At 35.7% G+C, this 22803-nt stretch overlaps 2 protein-coding genes and 1 non-coding gene across 4 annotated transcripts; 2 read left to right on the top strand and 1 right to left on the bottom strand.

Annotated features, from left to right (window-relative positions):
• LOC104786419 lies at positions 16403-17548 on the bottom strand. Of its 2 annotated transcripts, none has more exons than XM_010511834.1 (2): positions 17045-17548; positions 16403-16909 (listed from the first exon to the last, which is right to left on the bottom strand). In XM_010511834.1, exon 1 carries the CDS (start codon positions 17495-17497, stop codon positions 17066-17068), a length of 432 nt encoding a protein of 143 aa, XP_010510136.1. In that variant the 5' UTR covers positions 17498-17548; the 3' UTR covers positions 16403-16909; positions 17045-17065. The 2 variants fall into 2 exon arrangements, with proteins under 2 accessions (XP_010510136.1, XP_010510135.1); XM_010511833.1 differs by having other exon boundaries at positions 16403-16917.
• LOC104786420 lies at positions 19324-21145 on the top strand. Its single transcript, XM_010511835.1, has 4 exons — positions 19324-20071; positions 20305-20679; positions 20750-20841; positions 20925-21145. The coding sequence occupies exons 1-4, from the start codon at positions 19466-19468 to the stop codon at positions 21112-21114; spliced, it is 1263 nt and encodes a 420-aa protein (XP_010510137.1). The 5' UTR covers positions 19324-19465; the 3' UTR covers positions 21115-21145.
• TRNAC-GCA lies at positions 22394-22464 on the top strand. The gene has a single exon. It is a non-coding gene; the product is annotated as a tRNA-Cys (tRNA).

The raw sequence follows: 22803 nt of genomic DNA on the forward strand, positions 1-22803 counted from the left end.
TTAAAGCTTAGGTTTTAAAAACCTTTTAAATGTTAAGAAATTTTTAAAATTTTAAAATTATAATATTTTGAAACCTTTTTAAAGCTAAAACTTTTAGAAGTTTCAATATTTATAATATTTTAAACTTTTGAAAGGTTCGGATATAATATTTGAACCTTTTAAAAAGTTTCAATATTTATAATATTTTAAGCTATTAAAATTTTAAAATTATAAAATTTTAAAATTATAATATTTTAAAACTTTTTTAAAATTTTCAATATTTATAATATTTAAAATTTTTAAAAATTTAAATTTTATAATATTTTTTTGAAACTTTTTAAAGTTTTAGTTTGATCAAATAAAAAACAGGATCAAACCGAATAAAACTTTTTAACTTGGATGTCTGATAAATCAAGCTTTCCTGCTCATTCGTTATTGGAAGCATATTAATCTTATTTATACTGGTTTGAACCATTGTCTAAAAAATTTCTAGCCAATGTGGGATATTTGTGACAACCCGTCCCACGGACCCCACTAACCCACCGCTAGCTGCCCCAACGGACCACGGACTCCAAGCTGGCCCTGCAGGGCATCGATCCTAACCCATCACTGTGGAAATCCACATCCACCAGTAGGTTATTGGTGGATTGGGATATCCACAGTGATGGGTTAGGATCGATGCCCTGCAGGGCCAGCTTGGGGTCCGTTTGGGCGGCTAGCAGTGAGGCTAGTGGGCTAGCAGTGAGGCTAGTGGGGTCAACGGAACGGGTTGTCACAAAGCGCTTATAGCACCGATAGCATACAATATTTTTGTGGTGAACTTAAAAAAAAAATATACTACCACATTTATTTTTCTTTGTTTATTTTAGCGTTGAAATGTTGTTGGAAACAACACTTTGGTTAATTTGTCATAATATCGACAGTAAGAACAATTATGTAGGGATGTATATATATACACACTTTTAGGGTAATTAATGTAGAAAAGGTTGATAGGTAAAATTGGGAAAAGAGTGAGTGTGGGTATTGTCTTTGGAGTTATGTTAACCTCAAAATAGAATCTCTCCTCAAAGTAATTGGAAAGACAAAAGTCGATGCCATGTCCAATCATATATATAAATAAATAATTATATTTTTTCTCCAATCTAAAAAATAAATTTGATTTTCTTCCACTTTTTTGTTTCTATTTCTTTCTCCTGATATCATCTGCCCCTCCGTTCTGTGATGATCTCACGCTCTAGCTTCAGTGCTTCACACACATATACATGTACAGCCATATATATTAATATATATGTGTGTAATAGATGATACGTGTATACGAAAACTTCTTTTTTCTATTAAAAATAAAGTGTCACTGAGATTGAAACCATAGAAAGAAAATTTAAAAAGTATCACTGAGATTGGAACCATTCTATAATACGTGTTCTATAAATACGAACTATCATTTCATTTACAGTATAGCATAGTATGTATCTGAAAACTTAGTTTTCGAAGATCCCCAATAGATGATGTTTCGGATTCTAATACTGTTTTTTTTGTTTAAAGATTATAAATATTACTATAAGAANTTTTAAAATTATAATATTTAAAAACTTTTTCAAAGATAAGAGCTTTTATAATTTTCAATATTTATAATATTTAAAATTTTAAAAAATTTAAATCTTATAATATTTTTTTGAAACTTTTTGAAGTTTTAGTTTGATCAAATAAAAAACCGGATCAAACCGAATAAAACTTTTAAACTTGGACGCCTGATAAATCAAGCTTTCCTGCTCATTCGTTGTTGGAAGCATATTAATCTTATTTATACTGGTTTGAACCATTGTCTAAAAATTTTCTAGCCAATTGTTTTAGTTTGGTTAAATAAATAACCGGATCAAACCGAATAAAACTTTTAAACTTGGACGCCTGATAAATCAAGCTTTCCTGCTCATTCGTTGTTGGAAGCATATTAATCTTATTTATACTGGTTTGAACCATTGTCTAAAATTTTTCTAGCCTGTGGGATATTGTACATAGTTTTTTTTTTCCATAAATTTAAAATTTTCCTTTTTCTAAAAAATTCTGGAAATTTAGAAAATGTTAATGAATGACATGTCAAACTCTGATAGGTTGTTTAAAATAATTCTTAATATAAAAAATTCTGGAAATTTAGAAAATGTTAATTAGTGACATGTCGAATCCCTATTGTATGTTTAAAATCCTAGATGGACAGCATTAGAAACTTATAACTCCTATTTTTATTTAATATAATTATAGTTATTATTTTCTATTTATTTATGTTATCTTCGTCGGAAATGAAAGCATCAGTAATTTGGAGGTTAGCTATAAAGATCGCTAGCTTCTATATATAAATTATAACTTAACTAGTATTAAGCCTGTATTTCGTACGGGGCAAAATTTGTCAAATAATATAGATTAAGAAAATGAAAATCAAGATAATTAATCATGTAATTTCAGAAGGCTTACATAACGAATCATAAGAAATCCCAACCGAAACTTACATGAGTTGTACATGATATTTGCAAAACAAAATATAATCATTAAAATAAGAAAAAAAGTGGTGACAGAATTTTAGACACAGAAGGATGCTGCAATTGTGAATTGAAATAAATTTACAGAAACATCTCATATTATTGATTTCATTTTACGTATTACATTCACTCAAAGGGTTTTATACACCAAGTAAAACAATATGAAATCTTAATAGTTAATATTATTGATATCAAATGATGCTTATTAAATGTTGAGTGACTGCCTTTAGAATGGAGAATCTCAAGGCTATTTGGAGTGATGAATTGCTCCTTCATCTTTGCACATGCACCGACCTGCTTCTCTACTCTGATAGACAAAGAGACGTGTTGACTGTGGTGTAGCTTTTGTGCTTCATTTGTTTAACTGGGCTAGTCTTCAATTGTTGTTATGGTTTTGTTGAGTGATCCTCTTTGTGTCCTTTGTTTCAAGGGTCACTCACATGTCATTACAATATTGTTACAAATTTAAAATCAGAAGCCACCAATTTTTGAACTCACCAATGCAGAAGCCACGACGAAGAAGAGCCGGAGAAGTGTGGAAGTGTAACATCATCCAAGTCCTAGACTCGTCGTCTCTGGAAGCCGCTCGTCAAGTAGATCGTATCAATCCTGCCCGATAAAACTCAATGTCTGCAAGATGCGGTTCATCAGGAGTTCAGCTACAATGAGATGAATAAATCCCGTGGAGAATACAAAAGCTCAGGCCCTTGTGACTCGAATTCTGATAATGAAACACGAACAACTCTGAAGAAAACAAATCACATAGTAAAAATCCCTAGTAAAAATCATTAACAATTCATATGAGAGTGCAAATAGATCTAAATGCAACAATGAAATGAAATAGTAATAGAATTTGAATGAAAAAGGACAAAGAAACTATCACAGATCAATCCACCGACGAAGAAACAGTGAAACATATATAATTTACTAATTTTAAACCAATCCTTCTGTCGTTTTATCATGGAGACACTAATCTATTTCAGAGTAAGTGAAATGTAGAGTAGCGGAAAAAAAATACCTTTGCATCCACAAGAATTGCTTCAATACCGAGAATAACACCAAGTTTATTTTTTAGATAAAAAAGTACCATGACCTTGATTATTAGAGCTGTGATTTTCCATTCTTTTTTCAAAGAATTTAGATGTAAGAGAGGAGTATAATCCAGAGCAGGCATTTTCAACCTGAAAGTACCAAAAAAAAAGGATTAATATGAATTCAAAAGAAAAATAATGGATATGAACAAAAGTTAAAGGATTTACCTCCGTGAGAATTATAGTTGATCAACAGGTCAATTAAAACCTAATGTGTACTCCACCACGATCTAGTAGTATCGTTGTAACATTTCAGGATCGAATCCACATGGACCAAATAATTACACTATGAAATTATGTAGATTAAATATAGCTAAGACAATGGAAAAGTTTGTGTTTTAAAGTGACTAACAAAAAGCAGTAAATAAAAGAGTGTTTTAAATCAAAAGAGAAACATTGGGCGCAGGGAATCATTAGGGACAATGATCACGAATTTAGATGATAGATTGGGAAAGCATTAGATACCGTTCTTGAACTCAAATCTCGAATGTTAAACTAACCTACTACCGCAACATTAGTTATCTATGCAATGAATTCACTAAACCCCTAAACCATCGTTTGGATTTAGCAAAAAAAAGCAAGCAATAAAAGTTTAAGTTTGATCTGTTCACAAGGTTCCTCAACTTCAACTTTCATTGGCTAAGGTCCACCTTGCTCACCTATGTTCTTTTCAAGAAACTCAACAACACTTTTGGTGCCCCGATGAATTAAACCTAAGATCTTAATCTAGGTGATCAATCTAGCTTAAGCATTAAGAACAACAATAGATGAAGAACAATAAGATCAATTCCTAATCTAACAAATCTAGCATCAATAAATCATGAAAACCCTTTTTAAAACCCTAAACCCAACAGTGAAACTACTCAGCCATAGAGAAACAGAAATAGCAAATCAAAAATGACGAAAGCATAATTGAATTGCAAAAGAATAGAAAATAGGGTTTAGAAATCTTCTCCAAAGTGTCAAGAAGGATTAGAGATCTTCTCCCTTCAGCTCTCAATACAAAATAGTCTCAGAAAAATAATGCTTATGTCTATGGAGGCCGAGCCTCTAACTTAAATATCAAAATAAAACCCTAAAAGTCGGGTTAAAACGAAAAAAGAAAAGTTGCTTCTGGTACGGGATCGGTCGATCCCGAATGTGGATCAGCCGATCTTGGATGCTTTTTCTGTGTTTGCTCCATCTGCTCGCACTACAAAAAAACAGGGGTATTGTATTATTTATTTTATATGTTTGCATTACTTATTAGCCCTGGGCAAAATATCCGAACCCAAAAATCCGACCCGAACCCGATCCGAAAACCCCGACCCGAACCCGCATCCGAAATTTTAAAATACCGGAATGGGTTTAGGATTTATTGAAACTGGGTACCGTACCCGATCGGGTATTATCCAATATCCGAACGGGTACCCGAATTAACCCGAACATGTATAAACATAGTGCAAAATAGTCACTTGTGGGATTCGAACAAATGACCTAAAGCATTAAGTGGGTGCATTGTAACCATTTTGCCACTTTAATATCTTTAACTAATTCTCAAACCTCCACTATTTATATATTACTATGTATAACTTTCATTTTTTTTAAAAGAATTTAGATATGAGAGATTTAACTTATTATGTAGAGACTTAATTGCATTTTTATTCCATACTCATGAACTCTAGATACAAAAATATTATTTTTACATATTAAAAAAAACACAAAAAAGAAGAAATGCAAAACAAGTAGAATATTTTCTACAAGAAACATGTATGCCATACATTTTCTTCACCTTTAATATCAGATTTGGAGAGATTTGAATTCGGATATTGAACGGGTAGCCGAATTTGAAGTATATTTCGGGTATTAAATGGGTACCCGAATCTGATCCGAATCCAATGGGTGTTTATCCGAAATCCGATCTGAATACTAGAAATACCCGAATGGGTCTAGGACCCTTTTACCAAAATACCCAAAAATCCAAAATACCCAATCTGAACCTGAATGGGTACCCGAATGCCCAGGACTATTACTTATAAGTGAAGCAAAGGAATTTGTCATCACTTATAAAAATGATACTTACATTGTTGATGCAAATAATTAACATCACTTTATCATTAACTGATGCAATTTTATTTTGTTTGGATCGGTTGTTATAATCGATATTAATAATACATCAATTATTAATAAATGATACTATGTTTTATATCAATTTGTGTCAGTTTTAATAAGTGATGTTGAAATTAGTATCAATTTTGTAAAATGATTTTAATAGTTGTATCATTTACAATAACTGATTTAAAATTTGTATAATTTCAAATATCTGATTTAATTTATGTATTTTCGTAATTAATTAATTAAATAAAAACGAAAATACAGAAAATAAAAATAATTAAAAAATGATAAATTCGCAAATGATTTACTATTAAAAAATTAACAGATTTAAGATTATATTTTATTAAACTAATTAATTAAATAAAAATACAACTTCTTTTTATTAATATTTCTAAACAGAGTTTGTTATGATTTACATAATTAGAATTGGTTTACAAAATAATTAACCAAACAAACTAAAAACCCTAGTTTGGTAGCTTTTTTTGTGGCCGTCGCCGCCGTACCAAGATCCTCGGATAATTGTGATTTCCTTCGATCTGGGTGTTCCGCTGATTGAGCAAGGAAGAGTTTGTCAATCTCACATCTCGTCTACGTTAACTACCGGTTAATTCGCAGGCCTCTTCCACCGTGAATCTAGACATAACAAACGTCCACCGTTACCGGCAATCAACTGTTGTCCTCGTCGAAGATTTGTAGGCCACATCCTCATCGGTTTTTTCATCCCTCGTTCTATCTTAAACAACTGGATCTATCATGATTTATTGCTGTTTGATATGGGTCAAAAACGCCGATCCTAATCACCACAAAATTACTTGTATGATGAAATGAGAAAGGAGAAGAACGAAGGAGATGATGTGATGAAAGAGAAGTTGTGAGAAAGGAGAAAAATAAAAGATAATAAAGAAGTGAAGAAGTTTTTATCACAACAAGAAAAAAAGAGAAGTTTTGACACAAAAAAAAAATCTTATCGGTTGGATTAAATCTATGAACGGTGGATAATAAACCAACGTTCAATCCTTACCACTCTTGACTAGCCAATGAGAAATCTCCATTACTATTTTTTTAATTTATGTTACCTTCTGTTCTAAAAATTAAAAATTGAATGTGAATTATGTTAATATAATTTATTGGGAAAAATGTCAAAAAAATCTCCAACTTTTAAATTTGGTATGTTTTAATTACCAACTTTCAAGATGTCATTTTAATCACAAACTTTTCGTTGATTTGGCCTTAAAATAGCAAAGTTTTGTTGACCTCGCCGTTTTAGGCACGTCGTTTATTCTCTGTTAAAGATCTTAAAAGTAGAGTAAATTGTATGTTATCTGCTACCGATTAGCATAAACAACCACGTTTTTAACTCCAAAAACAACATCGTTTACCAAATTGAAGACACTAAATCTCCAAATCGATTCCAATTTTACAAATACATAACTCTAGAAAGAAAACCCCAAATTTTCTTTACACCATCGATGGCACACCACACTCACCGATGCAATCAGATGTGTCAAAACTTGAGCTTAAACTCATCGAAAGAGAGAAATTGCAGAAGAGATTTTGGTATTATAGAGAAAATTTGAGGTTTTCTTTCTAGGATTAGGGATTTAATAAAAGCCGTGCCTAAAATGGCGAGGTCAACATAACTTTGCTATTTTGTGGTCAAGTCAACAAAAAGTTTGTGATTAAAATGACATCTTGAAAATTGGTGATTAAAACGTTCCAAATTTAAAAGTTGAGGATTTTTATGACATTTTCTCATAATTTATTTTAACATCAGTTTTCTAAATGATGTAAATTTTGTGTCATTTAACAAAAGTGATTTTACCAAAAATTAATAGATACATCAATTAACTAAATGATGTGAACTTTTATTTTATATCAATTTTTAAAAAAGTGACACAAACTTTTAAAATTGTATCAGTTTTATTTAATTGATGTCAAATAAGTTAATTATAGCATTAGTTAATATAAGTGATGTTAAGGGAAATATATTTACATCATTTACAAATAAGTAATTTAAAATAACATCACTTAATCTTGTGATGCAAAATAAATGATACAATACACCTGTTATTTTGTAGTGTCGCTAGTCCGATCAGTTTTCACCAAATTTCCTCCAGATGCTTGTTTTCATCCCCAAAACACTCAGTTTCCTTCCAAAATAGCCTAGAACCTGTACAGCCTCACAAAAGACTAAAAAGACTCTAAAAGCACACTTTGACTCAATAAAAGACTCAAAACAAACCTAAAAACTATGGTTAAAACCTATAAAATACAAACACATCAATAGTTTTTAAAGGGTTTTGGATTTATGAATTTGAAAGAGGTTTTCGTTGTTGATCGAACAGAGGATATGGATCTGGTGGTGAATTGAGAATCGAAAATAAAAAAATTGTTGTGGGCTTTTTTTGTGTTTAGAGAAAGTTCAAGAGAATTTATATAAAATATGGGATTTGTTGTAAACTATCATGAACGTTGAGTTGTTAGTGGAAGTGAAATTAGGAATGTTTTTCTTAAGCAGTTGTGTTTGATGTGTGTCAGAGGAAGATGAAAAGCTTGAACGACACAAAAAAAAAAGTGAAGATGAAACGTGTTCTGATGACACAATCATTGTAAGTTTTTTTTTATAGAGGATTTCTATTTTTTTTTATATACCATGATGTTTGCTTTTCTGTTATTTGGAATATTTTTTAAATTTAAAAAGTAAAAAATATGATATGGCTTATCTTGATTTGACAGGTGACTTGTGTTTATAAGATAAAGTATATGAATTGATCCAGTAAGCCAGTATTGTATTGTATTAAAAAGAAAACACAGAAACATATATGTATTGTATGACAATAGACAAAGAGACAGTGCCAGTTATATATATTGCTAATCTTTATAACCTATATCATCATGCATGTAACAACTACGGGAATTTTCGAGGGAGCCCCAATCTAATATATGCATGGAAATGAAAAATATCAAAAGGACTATTCATATACTGTACACGAGTTTTTTAATCTTTTGCAGTATTTTTTTTTTTACTTATATAATTATGGTTCTTTTTATATTTTGCTTTTTTTTTTTTGTCGGCCATTCATTTCTTTCATTTAAAAGCCCAATTAAAATGGGCGTAATACAAACTTACAAAGCATGATACAAGCTAAATTAAGCCCAATTTTAAGTTATTCCAAACACATAAACAAAAGCTAGGAATAAAAGTGAATAACCCATGAGGGGCATAGACATGTGTTCTTCCTTTAACCACGTATCTTGTTACGAAGCGTCACCGTTAAGCTTTTGTTGACACGTGTGTTCTGAATTCTTCTTGCTTCTTCTCGCCGATGAGATCTGTACCAAATACTGAAGCTAAACGCCCGCCTCGAATTATTCATAGTAGATGAAGCTTGTAGTCACGTCTTTGAAACCATCTTTCCACAGATTCATCCGCTGCTTTTAGTTGAATCACCTGATTTCGACTTCATCCTATCTCCAAGCTAAAGCTCCGCCTTTAGACCATGAGGTCTTCTTCAAGCCTGATCGGCGATTAGCGGCGAAGAAATGACTTAGTCTTTAGAGGAAGAACACAGCCGATGGTTAGTCCAATCACAAGCATGCGGGATTTGCTCCTAAAACTTTGTAGAAAGATGACAAAACAAAAAACCTATATCCAATCTTAGCTTAAAACGAACCTAGCTAAGATGGAAGATAGTTAAATCCGCCTAAAACGGAAAAGAGATGCAATTCATATATATGGAAATCAGAATAGCCGAAAAAACAAAAAAACCGGAAGAAGATTCCGGTTATTCAGAAATATCCTTCTCTCTCTGAAAAATAAGAGTGAGTTAAGAGAGAGAAGCGTGTCTGAGAATTAATTAGGAACATGTTTTGCTTTTTTTCTCTTACAACAAAAAAAAAAAAAATACTCTATCAAGAAGGAAAAAACTTAAATATTTTAGAGCTACCAAAGAATTGAAAGTTAACAGTCATAAATATCGCCGTGAACCGTAACCAGTTGGTAAAGATCGACTACAAGATAGACTATAGGACAAACTAGTTGGACAACGTAAAGACTAAGCAATAAAATTTGGTAAAAGCTCGATACAAATAACAAAATTTTGTAAGGGTATAGAGACACACACAAGCAATAAACCCACTTGGAACCGCACCAAACAAACGCTTCTTATTCAATCTTATACAAAAACTCACATTTCTTACAAGACTTGAAACAAAGCTCACTCTCCTATCTATCTAACACAACACCCTGTGTAGATTTAAGAGAAACGAACACACTCCCCTTCTAAGCCTTTTTATGATTGCTTAAAAGTTACAAATCTCACAACTTTTATCGCCACGAGTGCTACCTCTTTTTGCGGCTGGCCTCGTCTATTTATACTTGCACACCCGATTTCTAACCTAAATCTTTGTGCATCCTATCGATAAGGAAATATCCTTGATCCCCAAGAATATTACTTCCTTATTCTCCCATCGAGATATACTCTCAATATCTTCGAGTATATCATGATTGCTTCTTCCTTCCAAATCCCATGGTTCGTCATCTTGTCCAACAATCTTCCTCCACCTCAGCATTCCATGCCACGTCAGCTAATCAGACCTTTGGGACTCTCTACAGCATCGTGTCACAGACAGAGCTCTGATGCACTTACAATCTCCCCCTTTTTTACTGAATCTTGCCACACAAGCATCCACTGCACCAATCCTAAATATACACCAAACAACAACAGCCAAGACCAAACATACCCATACCAACAAGATATTGCAGTTCTCAAGAGCACAAACGGTTAACCCGACAAGAACTTGTTAAAATAAATTGGATAGTCAAACATCCAAAACGATTCTTAAAAAACAAAACAAAAAGTCTTAAGTTTTAACATGGAACAAAAAACAAAAATAAACAACTGCTCCCCCATAGTCCAAACTCCCCCTCAAGCTTCAGAATCAGACTCATCTCCCCCTGCTTGTTTGGCACAGATTAGTCAAAAACATCAAGAGAATAAGCCAGGAAAAGAATACAATCAGAGAAAGTACTACTTACCAGCGTCCAAGGCGTCTTGCAGGATCTTGATAGCCAACCCGAGAGCAGCCGAACCACTCCGAAGGACAGGCTCAGCAGGTACTGAAGCAGTCTTCTTCCCCTTGGTCTTCTTTGTGTCCTGTGACAGAATACTCGGAACAGGTCGCTGAACTTCCAAGAGCTGATAGATGAGGCTGGGAAACGGCAACCCGAAACCAGATTGAGCTTGCAGACCCAACAGTATGACCTGATCGTAGATCATTCTCCCTAAGTCGAATGGAATATGACGCATGATCATGTAGATCACCATGGCTCTGTTCAACGAGATGTAACAGGTGTTCACTGTTGGAGACCAGTTGCTGCAGCATATCTTATGGAGATCTTTGATGACTGGGTTCTTGATTGCGATAGATACCAGCTGCTTGCACGATTTCACCTTACCACCTGACAGAAACAATGCCAGATCCTCCTCCAAGATAGCCGCCGTCTGTAGTCGTTATTCGCGCACATCAACAGATTGTAGACCGAACAGGGCATTGATTCGACCAGGCGAGAATTCATACATCCAATCGCGAACAAGAACATCAACCGGATCCCCTTCAACCTTCACCGCAGGGAGATTTGCCCAAAACTCATATACCAAATCTGAATTAAAAGACCCGACTTGAGAGATGGTTTGCAACATACCATCTTAATCAATCAGCTCTCTAGCCTTATCATCAGCTCCTAGAGAATATCAAATTTCAGGGGCAAGGGTTCAAGAAGCAAAGAAACTATACCGTCAGGCCGCATCAACGGATATGAACCGTTTCATGTTAAACTCCTTCGAAGAGCCACCGCGAGAAGTAGAGACACCCTTGTCCTTGGCGAGAGTCTGACCCTTGGAGTCGCGGCTGTCAGCATCAGCAGTCGGCTGTTGCTTACGTAACATCACCAGTCAGATCAACCACCGGAAACCGAGACAGCACCTCTGTTGGCGGAGTAGACGAGGAGTCACAGGTTTCGTCATCCTCATCGGTGAAGGAGGGTGTGGAGGATAATGTGGGATTCTCCGGAGCCGGAATCGCTATGGTCGACTCGTCACGAGGCTCGTAAACTACCATCGCCGTGGTAGGATCAACCGGAACCCAAGGAGTTGGTCGTGGGAATGATGATGGTGGTGTGTGAAGCTCCTCATCCGAGCTGGAATCATAGTGGAAGCCACTGAAGATTGATTTCACCGTGATTAGGGATTTGAGTACACTAGCAGAAGAGAAGAGAGGATAGAAACTTAATCGGCAGAGGGTTGAAAATCGCAAGGATAAAGAGGAAAACGCCAAAACCCTAGCCACTTCCTTTTATACACCTCTGTGAGACCTAATGGGCTGTCAAGGCACGGCCCAACCGCTACAGCAAACCTGTAAAATCACTCAATTAAACCATCAGTGTACACCGAATCTTCTCCTCTTCTTACTCTATACTCTTCCCTAATCAACAATTCGAATTAATGACAGGATCTTAATAAATCACATTCTTCCCCCTCTTTTCTTGATTTCAAACACATCCTTTAAAAAGTTCATGAACTCACACATGATACACACACCCACTTACGATGAACATGGAAGGACCCAGATCAAGAATTAAACAGCACATGAGCACATATATATATATATATTTTTTTTTGCTTTTTTTATAGTAACAAAAATCAGAACACTAAACATACCTTTGTCATGTCAACCACTTGTTCAGAACCTTTGCTAGGAATTATCACAACCTCTTGAATTGTCGAAGATCAGAGAACTGTTGCATGTGGGTAGTCTTTCACACTGACATGCCTCCAGTCTACAATCTACCCCAACATGTTAAGGCAGCTGGAGATCATCTCTTTGAAGAGCACATTTTTTTTTGTGTTATTCCACTCAGCCTTTTGATAGCTGGTTTTCACCGCCTTGAACTTCAGTGACATCACTTGATTTTGTCAATCAATTATTATAGGCTGATCATTCAACAGGGCATTGATCCTGAGAATATATGTGCATGTCTCTTCACAGCTCTTTGACTTCCTTAAATCATGACAACATTTAACAGGATGGACAGACCGGCATGACATGCAGCTATTTCCCACAGCTATTTTTAGAGCGTTGATCTTCTATATATTCCAGGATTTTCATGATCTATCCTAGCGCACGTTCTTGTCTTAGATCAACACAACTCAGAGTAGAAGGTTAGAGTTCATAGGCACCAAAAGCTTAGTATACCAATCAGCCAACTGAGAAGACATGCTCATATGGTCAACCTCGATCAGTTTCACCTCAACTAGTTTACGAACAGAATGGTGTCTAATATCAATGTGTTTAGCTCTCGAATGTTGAACAAGATTCTTAGACATGTTTATTGCACTCAAATTAATACAACGAATTAACAGAGTGTCAGAATCCATATCATATTCAAATGACATGTGTCGCATCCACCAGGGCTGTGTGCAACAGATGCCTAAAGTAATGCATTCACCCTCCTGTTTTAAAAATCGCTAGGCGCTAGTCGGGCGGTGAGGGACTGCCTAGCGATTAATCGGAAAATCGGATATAAATCGGGGATTAATCGGAGACTAGTTTTAAGGGTTTTTATTATTATATATGATATATAATAAAATATCTAATGTTTATAGTTATATATAAGTTGTACCGAGATATTTCAGAAATATTTGACAGCTCGATTGGTTGAAGGCTTGTTAATATTTGACAGTTCGACTCCCTAATTTATGGCTGCCGATTTTTTAAAACTCAATTTTTAGAGATTTCATCATCTTTTTATCTGGTTATAACATAGAAATAGTAGATCTACACATTTAACATCATATTTAAGTGCAAAATCAACTCAAAAATGAAATTTTTTTTTTGGTCCGATTTTTATTCCGATTTGAGTATAATCGCGGCGGCCCCTTGCTGCCTAGCGATTACACGACGTGGAATCGGTCAAATCGGCTGATTTTTGGAACAGGGATTCAGCCTCAGCGGTTGAAAGGGAGACACTACTTTGCGTCTTGTTGTGCCAAGATATCAGGTTGTCGCCCATAGGAATCTTTGCTCCTTTACCTCTCCCTAATCCAAACTGTTGTACCCATCCTTTGGCATAGGTGCTTTGAAACACGAAAATCTCATCAGGTGATTGTTCAACTTGCAATCCCAGAAGGTATTTTAGCTCTCCCACCATACTCATCTCAAACTCCTATGACATACTTTCCACAAACTGTTTTACCACTGGTTGACCAGTGAACCTAAAGACGATGTCATCGACATAGATCTGAACTAACATCAGCACGGTGTCACTGTTAAGAACAAACAATGTTTTGTCTACACTCCCGCGAGTGTATCCTTGATCCAGAAGATACGTAGTCAACCTCTCATACCACGTTCTCAGTGCCTCCTCGAGACCATACACGGCTTTCTTCAGCTGATACTCATGCTCAGAATGTTGTGAGTTCTCAAAGCCTTTTGGTTGCTCAACAAAAAAAACTGATCTTTGTTTTCCACAATACATTCACTGGCATCATTCTTATTCTTGAGAATCCACTTTGTTGCCACTACATCAGCACGAGGTTTAGTGAGCTTCCACACATTACTCCGCTCCAATTGCCCCAATTCATCTTGCATTGCAGCAATCCAGAATTCTTCATGAAGTGCCTCCTTGGGATTCTTTGGCTCAATAATTGAAACGAAACAGACAAATTGAACAAAAACAGAGTCCTGAGAAATAGTGTCAGAAACAGCAGCCTTCTGACTCTTACCAGTCAGGTAAGCAAAAACAATCTTCTTTCCTCTGGCAACTCTACCCCCCTGAATCACAACGATAACACCATTAGGGGAGTGATTCCGATGAATCTGAGAAGATGAGGAAAGAACATTCAATGAATACATGGGGCTGACCGAGTCACCATGGCTTGCAGGTTCTTGCTCCTGCTTCTCATCATTTGTTACCAGGTCCTTGTCATCCAGAAAGTAGTAAAGACATTCAAACACATGAAAGTAGCTCACTGTAGGAGACTTCCCTTTCCACACCTCACAGGAAGTCTTGTTAATTCCTGATTGAACATACTCTCGGTTGATGATGTACCAGGATATAGCTTCACCCCAGAACCGATGACGAACCTTATTTTCATGCAACACAGCTCGTGCTATCTCCTGCAGTGCTCTGTCCTCCCACTCTACACCCTTATTCTGCTCTGATGTTCTTGGGACAGAGTATTGACGAATAAGACCTTAACGACCACAAAATTGATTAGACCTGTCATTCTGTAATTCTCCTTCATGATTACTCCGAATAGTTAGGATAAAATACTTTGCACTCTTGTTGCAAGGACCACATATGAAGTGTGGGTCATCCTTCAGCTCAGAAGTCCCATGTGCAGCTTCTTGATTAGCAAGCCTCATCGTTGTGTGTGTGTTCATACAACCAAGTTCCAGATGCCACATATCAGTGTTCAACCCAGTGGTTGTGTTGACGCACTGCATTGCCGATTCCCACATGTAACAGTTGTTACTAGATCTCCTTCCTCTGAATCGAACAGATCCTTGCTGATCAACTACCTCGCACCCCTTCTTGGTAAAAGTGACATCCAGACCTTCATCACACAGCTGACTGACGCTTATCAGGTTTGCCTTCAAACCATCAACTAAGATAACATCCTTTAGATGTGGTTGAGAGACACCACCAGTTGTACCCTTTACTCGGATTAATCCTTCTCCTCCATCTCCAAAAGTAACTCTCCCTTCATTGACAGTCTCTACATGTGATAGAATTTCAAGAGCACCTGTCATATGCCTAGAGCATCCACTATCGAAGTACCACTTAGCCTGATCACCCTCTGCTCTTTTGGTTGTATATGCCATTTGACAGTCGAGATTATCTGTCCTGATTACATTCTCTTCTTCTGACCAGACCTCGTCCTCCTTGATATCTTCATTTCTTCCCTGAGGTATGACAACGGCCTGCATAATCTCTATTAACTGATTAAACTTAACCTCCTCTAAGTTTAGAGACTTGACTACAGCAGACATGTGCAGTTGAAGCTTATCAGACAAACTCCCAAGAAACTTTTTCACCATTGACTCATCGCTGTATCGTTTTCGCAAAACTACAGCCTTTTGTGTGATTTCATTCAATCTACTGCTGTAGCTGACAACAGATTCATTTTCAGTCATGTGAAGTCTCTCATATTCAGATGCAAGATTATCCAATCTGGTGCGCCTAACACTGCTTGTGCCTTCAAACAAGATTACCAGACAGTTCCATGCTTCCTTGGCAGACACACACCCCTGTACTAGAATGAAAATCTCCATTGGCAGAGCATTGAAGATTACTAATAATGCTTGGGAATTATATTTTGATTTTGCTTTTTCCTTAGCTGTCCATCTCGTCTTCTGCTTGGGAACAAAATTACCTTTCTCATCCTTGACCATAGGTGATGACCAGCCATCCTCCACTGCAATCCAAGCTTCCACATCAATACTCAAAATGGTCTGCTTTACCATGACTTTCCAGTACCCAAAACTCTCAGAGTTGAAATTCAGTAGTTTTGGTGACACAACGAACCCCAGTGATTTCTCCATATCCATGTTGCAAGATCTCACCTGTTACAAAAGGATATCAGAACTTTTATCAGGTGTCCGCTTTGATACCAATTGTAAGGGTATAGAGATACACACAAGCAATAAACCCACTTGGAACTGCGCCAAGCAAACGCTTCTTATTCAATCTTATACAAAAACTCACGTTTCTTACAAGACTTGAAGCAAAGTTCACTCTCCTATCTATCTAACACAACACCCTGTGTAGATTTAAGAGAAACGAGCACACTCCCCTTCTAAGCCTTTTTATGATTGCTTGAAGGTTACAAATCTCACAACTTTTATCCCCGCGAGTGCTACCTCTTTTTGCGGCTAGCCCTCGTCTATTTATACTTGCACACCCAATTTCTAACATAAATCTTTATGCATCCTATCGATAAGGAAATATTTTTGATCCCCAAGAATATTACTTCCTTATTCTCCCATCGAGATATACTCTCAATATCTTCGAGTATATCATGATTGCTTCTTCTTTCCAAATTCCATGGCTCGTCATCTTGTCCAACAATCTTCCTCCACCTCAGCATTCCATGCCACGTCAGCTAATCAGACCTCTGGGACTCTCCATAGCATCGTGTCACAGATAGAGCTCTGATGCACTTACAAATTTATGTAGGGAGATTTTGTATAAAAAAAACAAAAAAAAAATCCAAAAATATACGACGGTACACATCAATAATACGAACGTAACATATCCAATGTAGGTATATAGACGTGATCACGTACATGAAACGTATACGATGGAAATCAAGTTTTGAACCGTAAGACCGGCGTTTTGCGGTCACGTTTGGCCTTTATCAAACCGCTCCAGACCTTAACATAACGACCCACCATACCTTTGAATTTCACACCACCTAGCTTCTCTTTCTTCACCACCAATTGCATCGTCTGCTTGATCCCCTCGTCATCCCCGAAATGTTGACTTAGAGAGTTCTTGTTGTTAACATTAGTTTCTTCATTCGATTTCTCCTCGCATCTCATCAGGTTGTTCAAACTCTGACGATCAATTTCTTTGTTTTCGATTTTCTCTTGCTCTTTGTCCGGTTTTGGTTGTGAGCTTTGGGTGGATAAATCAAGGTAATGCATATCGTTGATGAGACTAGACCATGGTTTTCTAGTTCTTTTCGACATGCTTAGATCAAACCGTGGCTTGGTCGGGCTTATCACTTCACTTCCCATCGTTGATCATACAAAAGAGTGAATCTAATATTCTTTTTTTTTTTCAGAGGAGACAACTATATAGATCTTAATTAGAAGGGGTAGTTATAGGTCTATTTTCACTTTCGAATTATAACGTAAGAGGTCGGTGACTGTGAGTGTTTGGAGTATTACTTGCTTTATAAATAAACTAAGAAATGATTACAATTTACAAGTGTGATCCATATATTTATTAATCTTCATATTTTGGGATGAATTTAATAGATTCAGTGGTATTAAAAAATTTATAGTTAGTTCAATGTGAATTTGGATAGATGCTAGAAGTACAATGTAATCGAGTTGAATATAGTTTCATTGAACTTATTCTATAAAACTTTATTATAGTTGATAGTTCACTGAAACTTTAAATTTTTTAGATTGTATCTATCAATTTTATTATTATTAATATTAAAATTACATAACACAAATATTAAATATAACTTTCCATTTTTAATAATTAAAATTTTATTTTTATATGATTTCTAAATGTATATATAATTGCATATTAGATATATTTAAAATAAAAATTATATTTAAACATATATTATTCACACAAGTTTATCCTCTAAATATATTAGATAAACTACAAAAAATATATTGTATACTAATTTTGCAAATACTTTTTAATGTAAATATAAATATATTTAGTAGTAGGAAAGGAATATTTAAATTTTGTTAATAAGTATAAGGTAGTAAAAAAATAAATAAGACCGAAACACTATTAAACCAATCAGAAAGAATAATTAAAAACATATGGTAGACCACTTAATAAGGGAACAATGGCTATGGAAAAAGAAAAAAAAAAAAAAAAGAATACAACCAAAAAATTCTGAGGAGAATCGAACTCGTTTACAAATGGTGCATGGGGTACCCTAATACCAAATGAACTAGGAGAACACTTTATATCATTGATAATTTTAAAAACTTAGAATGGGGCACGTGCCCCACCCAATAACCACTGTAGATCCGCCCCTCATACACAATCCAAATATTAATTGATAAAAATCCATGTCGCCAATCTAACCATACGTTTTAGGTAATGGTGATAAAGGTAGCAAAAGAGTTGTTGAAAAGATATACCAACAACAAAGGTACAACAATCAAAGCAAATTCATAAACTAATGGAAGGATGGTTGGTTCGAGTAAGACCTGATGGACTAGTTGGAGTGTCAACAACACACAAACACAAGTAAGTAAATATGATTGGACACTTCACTTGTGTTCTCTACTAGAAGGTGTATTAAACAAGCCTTTCATGAAAACATTCTTACAAAAAGGTTCCTTTGAGTTTGAGTTGGCCCATCATAATACGATACAACATAGACTTTTGAGTTTCCATTATAAATTTGGAAAAACATAACAAAATAGAGAAAGAAGACAACTTTTTTTTTGGTGTGTGCAAACCCTAAGTTAGGGTCCCTAACTAAACAAAATGGTGAACTTAAATTTTGTGGACCGATTTTAACCGGTTTTTAGATTTCGAAGCGAGTCACCTTGGAACAATTCAGCAGTTCGGTCCTTAACTCGGCCGAAACTCGACAAGAAGGACACAACCAGTAGTCGGCCCAGTTGGGAAAAAGTTGCATGAAGAAGCCCTATTAATAACTACAAAAAGAAGAAAACTTATCTGTAGAGAATATGTTTTTGTCTCATTCCAAATAGTTGGATTGGAACTAGGCTAGCTAACAAATGCCCTGACAATTTTGCAATTAGGAATTTTACAAAGGAAACAAACAAAAAAAGACAAAAAGGCTCGTGCTTTACACCTGCAACCAACAAAAGCTTACTCTTGCCCATCAAATCTCGAAGATAGGGAGAGAGCTTTTTAGCATTCTGACAAAAACTGTTTACTTTTCCCGACACAGTAAACGACGAACTCTTCACATTCCCCAAGACACATCTCTTTGAGATTCACAACTACTCTTCTTCCTTCCTTCCTTCCCCCAAAAGATGCTTCTGTTTTATAACCGAACCATGGCGTGTCTTACTCCCGGAGTTCTCTCCAACCTTCTCAATCTCGCCGCCGGTAACTCACTTTCTTCACCGCCGTTACTCTCCTCCTCACACCGCTCACCACTCCTACAAGTCATAGAAATCGTTCCTTGTCTCTCTGACGACCAATGGCGTAGCGAAGCATTCTTCGTCAAAGTCTCTGACTCTCTCCACGCCGCTTACGTCGCCGTTTCTGCCGGAGACGACGCTGATCTCATACGCTCCGATGAAATCCAGCTAGGGCAGTTTGTGTACATCCTCGGCGGTTTACACATTGAGAAAGGATGCCCTGTTCCTGTAATCCGTGGATTGAAACCAGTGCCGAAGCGGAGGCTCTGCGTTGGAAACCCTAGTGATCTTTTTTCTAGCGATTTGCTTCTTCCTTTTACCCAGACCTCTGTTTCGCCCACGACGACGAAGACGAAGAAGAAGAATCTTGTTGAGATGAGGAGGATGAGTTTGGATTCCGCGAGAAGGAGTTGTTGGGATCAGCCTCCTCCTCCTGTGACTCACCGCCGTGACGCCGCTTTGCTTCTTTCTTCCCCACGTCTCAAACCTAAACTGGTACATCTTCCATCTTCTTCTGTGAATCGTTCTGTTTGAGTGGTTTTTAGGTTTCTTGTTCTTTAAGTTGTTGCTTCTTGCTCGGTGAATCGCTCTGTTTGATCCATGTTATTGCATTTGGATTTTGGAAGCTGTGTTTTGAGTTTTTTAGGGTTTCTTGTTCTCTATAAGTTGTTACAATGTTAGTGAATCTTTCTTGATTCCATAGATTTCTTCTATGTTTGTTTTTGAAGATCTTGCCTGATAAGAATCTGTCAAAGAGTGAGTCCCCATCAAAGCACCTTAACTGTAACACCCCTGCTTTAAGAAACAGGAATGTGGTCAAGCCTGTATCACCTATATCAATGACCATATCTCCAAAAGATGGTATCAAGTCACCTATATTAAATCACCTTACCTGCGACACCCCTGCGTTAAGAAATAGAAATGTGGTCAAGCCTGCATCACCTATATCCATGACCATATCTCCCAAAGATGGTATCAAGTCGTTGTCAAAAGCAGTGGCTCCTTCAGTTGAGCTTTTTAAGCTGCCTTCAAGTCACAGGACTTGGTCTGATCAGAGAATCTTATGGAGTGGACTCCCAAAAGCCATTCAATTGCTTGGAAAGGTACAGTATTTTGGATCAATCTAGCGACTCTGAGAATTAGTAGTCATGTGTTTCAAACCTCTCCTTTCAGGAAGTCTCATCACATAGGCAAGCAGCAGTTTCGGGAGCAGTAAGTGCATTGGAGGAAGCATCTGCCATGGAGTCTGTTCTACTCAGTTTACAGTATGTCTTCTCTATTTCATCCTTAACCCGTTTCATTACAATTTGCGAATCATTATTAATAGCATATAACTTTGAACCTTCAGGACCTTTGCCGAGCTGTGTGATTCTTCCAAGAAATTATCTGCGGGACAAGTAGTACGACGGTTCTTGGAGCTTTACCATAATACACAGAATACAGGCAAAGCGGTCCATCTGTTGCTTACTCAAAATCGAAACAACGGCTCCTGTATACTAGCAGCTAAAAGCGGTCCATCTGTTGCTTACTCAAAGTAAAGAGAATAGGAGTTTTAGGTCACTACCGCAGNTTCAATTTCGTGATCTATATCTTCAATTTTTGGAAACTTAGAAAGTTCTTCTATTAAACCCTGATCAATAAACCGATAAAACCCTTCAAATTGTATCTGATTAAATCCGGGTATTGTAGATGTTCCCTCTTTTTCATCCCCAAGCATCTTTTTTGAATTTCCCATTTATCCGTTTATTGAAAAAATCCCATCCCATCTCTCATTCTTCACCGAATCATATCCATAGAATTCGATCTAGCAATAATGGAATTTCTATTCTGTTTACTGAATCACATGAAATTTTATCCAACTCCAAGATATATGGAATGTATGAAATACGTATGAACGGAGACTAGATTCAATTGGAATTAAAAAAAAAAAAATAGATCCAACATGGAACAGAATTGAGAAATACCACTGGAACTTACGGAGTTTTGTAAAGACTAGAAAAAAAGTAATTTCATTTTCACCTATGATATTACATATTCCAATTCGATTGCATACCATTAAAAATTTATTCATCATTGGATCTGTTCGAGCAGATAAACATATAATAAATAGAAAACTTTTTTTTTAACCACTTTACTTTTTCATGTATTTGTATTTCATTGTTTAAAAAAAGATTTGCAGAAAAGAGATTGATTTTTCCCTATTTTGAATAGAATAGTTAGAATATCAAAAAATTGAAGTAGGTAAGAAAACTTGTGTTTTTTTATTTATTAATTTTTTTATTATTAAAATAAAAAAGAATGCACAGATATATATGTCTCTTTTTCTTCTTTTATTGTGGTACAGTTCTATTTGGGACAGCACATGCTGTGCTTTATCAAAAAGGAAATGTTCTCTTCAAGTCAAGGGAAAAATTGAAATATAAAAATTTATTGAGAATTACTCCTCAAAAGCATCCCTAGAGAGATAAAATACCCCATTATAGAGCTATAGCTCTATAACACAACATAACGTATGTTCTGATTCTGGGGTTTACATATACTCATAATTACTGTTATAATTGAAATTGAAGAAGATTTCTTTTTAATTGAAAAAAACTCAATATAGATGAGTTATAAATGTATTTCTAATGATTTTCTTAATATTATTAGAAATAAAAAAAAGTAGATTTTAATTTTAATTCAAAAAAGGTAATGAATTTACAGTCAATAGTTAATGGTTCTGGTTTGTACTAGATTCTATATTTTGTGACTTAAAATCTATATATATATTTTTTTCGGAGTTGAAAAAGAAAATTGGAATCTAGTTTCTATCGTTTTGGCGGCATGGCCGAGTGGTAAGGCGGGGGACTGCAAATCCTTTTTCCCCAGTTCAAATCCGGGTGCCGCCTCAACAACAGACTTTAAATATCAAACGTAGGAAAAGACTCTTGATACTTTCTTTTCGTTATTCTAAGCCCCCGGCTCTCGAGGTTCTATTATCTAACCTAAAGTTTTGCCTATCAGATTCAAGGAAAACTTCAAGTAGTGGAGGGCAATCTGTAAATCTTTACTTGCCACTACTAATTTAGTTCCATTTACTGAGTTTTCAATTAGATTGGATATCCAGAGAGGGAATTTAATTAATAATTTTGGAAAGGACCTAAGATACTTTGGATCTAGACTCATGAAAGTCTCGGAATACTCAGACATTCAATAAATATTAGATTAGATTAAGAATTGCCTTTCAT

This window comes from Camelina sativa, chromosome 5 (assembly GCF_000633955.1).
Source record: "Camelina sativa cultivar DH55 chromosome 5, Cs, whole genome shotgun sequence".
In the NCBI taxonomy this organism is placed as follows: domain Eukaryota; kingdom Viridiplantae; phylum Streptophyta; class Magnoliopsida; order Brassicales; family Brassicaceae; genus Camelina; species Camelina sativa.